Source organism: Mus caroli, chromosome 4 (genome assembly GCF_900094665.2).
Source record: "Mus caroli chromosome 4, CAROLI_EIJ_v1.1, whole genome shotgun sequence".
Taxonomy (NCBI): domain Eukaryota; kingdom Metazoa; phylum Chordata; class Mammalia; order Rodentia; family Muridae; genus Mus; species Mus caroli.
The window spans coordinates 52,337,568-52,342,077 of NC_034573.1; the positions used below are offsets into that span (position 1 = coordinate 52,337,568).

A 4,510-nucleotide genomic window follows, 5' to 3' on the forward strand; every position below is an offset into this window, starting at 1 on the left:
TGAGTGGATTTTTTTGCAACTTTGCATTCTAGTGAACAGTGGTGATGGGAGAAACTGAGGAAGATTAAGGTTACTGTGGATGCCGGACTGCATAGACCTAAAAAAAACCTAAGTGTGTTCTAGGCCTCTAAGCCTCTGGCGCAGCAATAATTTAGCAGCCGAGCCCCCCAGCCGCTTTTCTGTGACCATGCGCAACAGGCCAGATAATAGCCTATGGAAAGCACTGGAGTTTCTGAAATCCAGGCCAGCGGACCCCGGGAATCGTAGTTCCTAGCCTTTGCGCAGGCGCAGTGGGTCCCGAAGTCTTGCGCGCGCAGCTGCTGCGGGACAAGGTTCTGAACGCTTATTGCGGTGCAGCTGGCTGCGGATGCTGGTGCAGGTATTGGTGCTTTCCGCCGGTCGGTTCGGGGCTGCGCGGGTTGTGGGCTCCAAGCGCACGCCTTGGGCGGATTGGGACCCAGAGCGTCCCTCGCACCAGGCGCGCTGCGCTGCTGCAGCTGCTTTTGCGGGGGCGTGCACTTCAGCAGCACCGCGCCTTCCCGTCCTTCCATAACTCCCTGTGCTCAGGTCTTGAAAACTTCACCACCATTGGTATTTTGAACCAGATAATTCCTTGGTGTGTCTGCTCGCGTGAATGTATGTGTATGTGTGTGATCCTTTTATTAGATGTTGAGCAGCGTCTCTGGCTGTATCTATCAGAAACCTGGATCGTCCTTCCTCCGCGTTCCTAATAAGCTGGAGGTCTCCAGGCTTTGCCAGCTGACACCTGTGGGGTAAATTGCCGCTGATTTTCTCCTACGCGTTGGGAACCTGTACCTGCGTCACATTTTCACAGAGCCTCTGTTGAAGCAGCTGCGCATGTCTCAGTCACTGCGGAGTCCCAGGTACCCAAAGGGGTGCCAGGTAACATGGTGGGCGCCTGATGGTTAGCAAAGAAATAAATGACATCTCGCGTGCTGGGTGTCGGGTCCTGAGGTGGATGGTTAATGCTATGCGAATTGCAATAAGAGGCTAGTATATCCTGGCGAATAGTGGTACATCTCGGGTCCTATTTCCGAGATGTAAGTGATCTCTACAGGCCTGTCCCCACGGTGCCCATTCCCATCGTTGTAGATCCCAGTCATTTATGGTATGAATGAATGCATGCAGCACAGGCTAGGTTGTGTGCAAAAGATCATTTAGAGATCAAAAGGAATTTCACACGATGGTGGTGGCCTGTCAACAGAGAAGAGTCGGAGCTTTTGTTTTTGATATGGTTCCTGTGAGGTTCCCCCAACCGCTGGTGGGGTGGGTGTGGGGGGTTAATGAGGGTTGAAACCACATGCTAGGCAAGTGTTCTATCACTGAGCAGTATCCAGCCCTGGTTTTATTTTGTGTTTATGAGTGTTTTGCCTGCATGTATATCTGCACTGTGCGATTGTCAGAGAAGAGAGTGTTTGATTCCCTGAAACTGGAGTTACAGATGGTTGTGGGCTGCTATGTAGGTGACAGGAATAGAATCAGTCAGAGGTTCCTCTGCTAAAGCCGCAATGCTCTTCACCCCTGAGACCCGGGAGCCCTGTTTGGAAGAATGAGCACAGGATTGTTAGGAGTAGGAAGGCATCATTCCAAGTGATGAGGGGGCGGGAATCTCTCTGGTGTAAAAGACAGGGAGAGTTTGTGTGTGGTATTTCTCTATGGCTGCAGTGTCAGTCTATGAGGTATCCAGGCAAATCTTAAGATTATTCTTTGTGCCCTCTGCTTTGAACTTGGTCTTGGTGAACCCTGTTAAGGGCTTCCAGGCAGGGAAATGACAGGATGGGCTTCTGAGAATTAGAAGAAATCCTTTGGCTACAGCTCAAGAGTGGATTGAAGACAACTAGACTTACAAGAGAAGCTCTAAGGTTCAGAGCACCTGTTGCTCTTCCAGAGGACTCAGATCCAGTTCCGATCTCAGACATGGCAGCTCACCGCCTTCTGTAACTTCAGCTCCAGGGATCCAATGCCACCTCCTGACCTCCATGGGCACCAGAAACACTTGTGGTACACATACATACAGGCAGGCAAAACACTCATACACATAAAATAAATTTTAAGGTAGAGAGAGTCTAGCATGTTATTTATTATATGAAAAGTAAGACTAGGGGGGAGAAATTTGGTAGTAGAATATATGAAATCAGGTTTCAGAGTTGAGTGACTGGTAGGAAATGTGTTTGTTGAAAGAGGACAGGACCTGTTACATAGGTTTGTGCCTGAATCACTTGGAACCAGGGAGATCTTCCATTCATTTTGTATGTGAGTAGTATTAATTCTGAAGTAACTGTCTGCTTGCAGAATATATTTATTTGTTTTGTTTTGTTTTGTTTTTCTGAGACAGGGTTTCTCTGTCTAGCCCTGGGTGTTCTGGAACTCACTCTGTAGACCAGGCTGGCCTGGAACTCAGAAATTCACCTGCCTCTGCCTCCCAAGTGCTGGGATTAAAGGTGTGTGCCACCACTACCCGGCCAGAGTATATTTAATTATCTTTATTTAACTCTTCAGCTTTTACTCCAAAAAGAGTCTTCTTTTAGTAGAATAGTTGGTTGGGCAGAGCTTTTCTGAACCTCTAAATATATGGGTATAGGTGGAAGGGGGGTTCGTGTGTAATAAAAAAAAAATCAATGTTTTCAGAATTAACGATCCCTTTACTCATTTAATGTCTTCTGTTTCTTCTTGACAGTTCCTTCACGACTGTAATTTGGATTCCTGGAGCCTTTGGTAGTTTGCCGTGCATAGATAGTACCTGTTGGCAGATCACACTGATACTCAGATAGTCTAAAGAGGACTGGATTCCTGCTGGTGATACAATGCAAGCTTTAGTGCCCTCAAACATGACGACAGGCCCCTCAGCTTTGGCTTTGAGTGAACAGAGCAGGGTCCCCAGAGTGGATACTCTGAGGGTCCAGGAGAGTATGTTAAGAGGATATGCTGATGACCTGGAGTCTTTCAGGCAGAAGTTCAGGTGGTTTTGTTACTCACAGGAAGAGGGACCCAGAAAAACCCTGAATCAACTCTGGGAACTCTGCAAGCAGTGGCTGAGACCAGACGTTCACACCAAAGAGCAGATCTTAGAGCTGTTAGTGTTTGAGCAGTTCCTGAGGGTTCTGCCTGGAGAGATGAGGATTTGGGTAAATTCTCAGCATCCTGGGAGTAGTGTGGAGGTGGTGACCCTGGTAGAAGACTTGAACCAAACACTTGAAGAAAAGGAAGGTGAGAGTTACAGGTGGAGTGTGGGGGTGGGGGTGGGGGTGAGAGGGGCCCCCTAAGATATGAAGTAAACCTCTCAAAGGAAGCAATACTGCTAAGATTGAAAGTAACGATTACAATTATATATTTAAAAATAAAGGATAATTTAAGGCAGCGGTTCTCAACCTGTCGGTCAAGACCTCTTAGGGGGTCATATATCAGATATCCTGCATATCAGATATTTACATTATGATTCATAACAGTAGCAAAACTACAGTTATGAAGTAGCAACAAAATAATTTTATGGTTGGGGTCACCACAACATGAGGAGCTCTATTAAAGAGTCATGGCACTAGGAACATTGGGGACCACTGATTTAAGGGAAACATTCTATTTTACAGCTTACTTCTGATCAGTTCTACATTGTGGGGTCTCTTGTTAGAGACCCTAATTTTAGAAGGTGATCATGTTGCAGTGATACACAAATCAGAGAGGAGTCAGGCAACCCACATGTTAGGTATGTAAGTTATCTGTGTGACCACAAATCAAATGGGTGGCAGCAAACAGTACTTCCTCCTAGCCATCTTAGAGCTTGTGGTAGAACCCAGTCTGCCCATCGCTGCCCCTGTGTGAAGATTCCTACAATGAAGAAGCCATTGCTAACAGCCATCTGTAAGGAAGAACAAGTTTCTTAAATTAATCCTCTTACATCTTTATATACCTCTTTCTTTATATAATTTCCCCCTAGCTATCTGGTCAATAAAAAATGCCAACAGTTCTTGTTATAAGATGGTAGAGAATGATTTGAAAAATTATTTCCCCTTACTTGAAAAAGAATTGTCATCTGAAGATGTTCAGTATGTTCAGTCACTGTGAGTTGGAGCTCCCAGACCTCACCCTCTGCTGTTCCCCCTCAAACTCACACTGGAGTTCTCTCTCTCTCTCTCTCTCTCTCTCTCTCTCTCTCTCTCTCTCTCTCTCTCTTTTTTAAGAAACATTTTATGTAAGTACACTGTATCTGTCCTCAGACACCCCGGAAGAGGACATCAGATCTCCTTATGGATGGTTGTGAGCCACCATGTGGTTGCTGGGAATTGAACTCAGGATCTCTGGAAGAGCAATCAGTGCTCTTAACCACTGAGCCATCTCTCCAGCCCCTGAAGTCCTCTTGCTTTTTAGCTATTATCTGTAGAAATCAGCTAGCAATCCCAGGGGCACATTTTTTTGGGGGGTGGGGGTGGTTAGCATAGTGTTCAGTCAGCAGCTATAAATAATATTTGAGCAGAGCTGGTTTACCTTGGTAGAT

The 4,510-nt window shown here is 46.3% G+C and overlaps 1 protein-coding gene across 8 annotated transcripts in view; it reads left to right on the forward strand.

Moving 5' to 3' along the window:
* The first annotated feature begins 303 nt into the window (after positions 1-303).
* Znf483 (zinc finger protein 483) overlaps positions 304-4,510 on the forward strand; it is an 18,904-nt gene continuing 14,697 nt past the window's right edge. The window contains exons 1-3 of one of the 8 annotated variants that reach the window (XM_029476731.1): positions 304-379; positions 667-884; positions 2,699-3,228. In XM_029476731.1, coding sequence (XP_029332591.1) covers positions 2,826-3,228 — 403 coding nt within the window. In that variant the 5' untranslated portion in view covers positions 304-379; positions 667-884; positions 2,699-2,825. The other 7 variants (XM_029476733.1, XM_021161586.2, XM_029476732.1 and 4 more) reach the window with 7 other exon arrangements.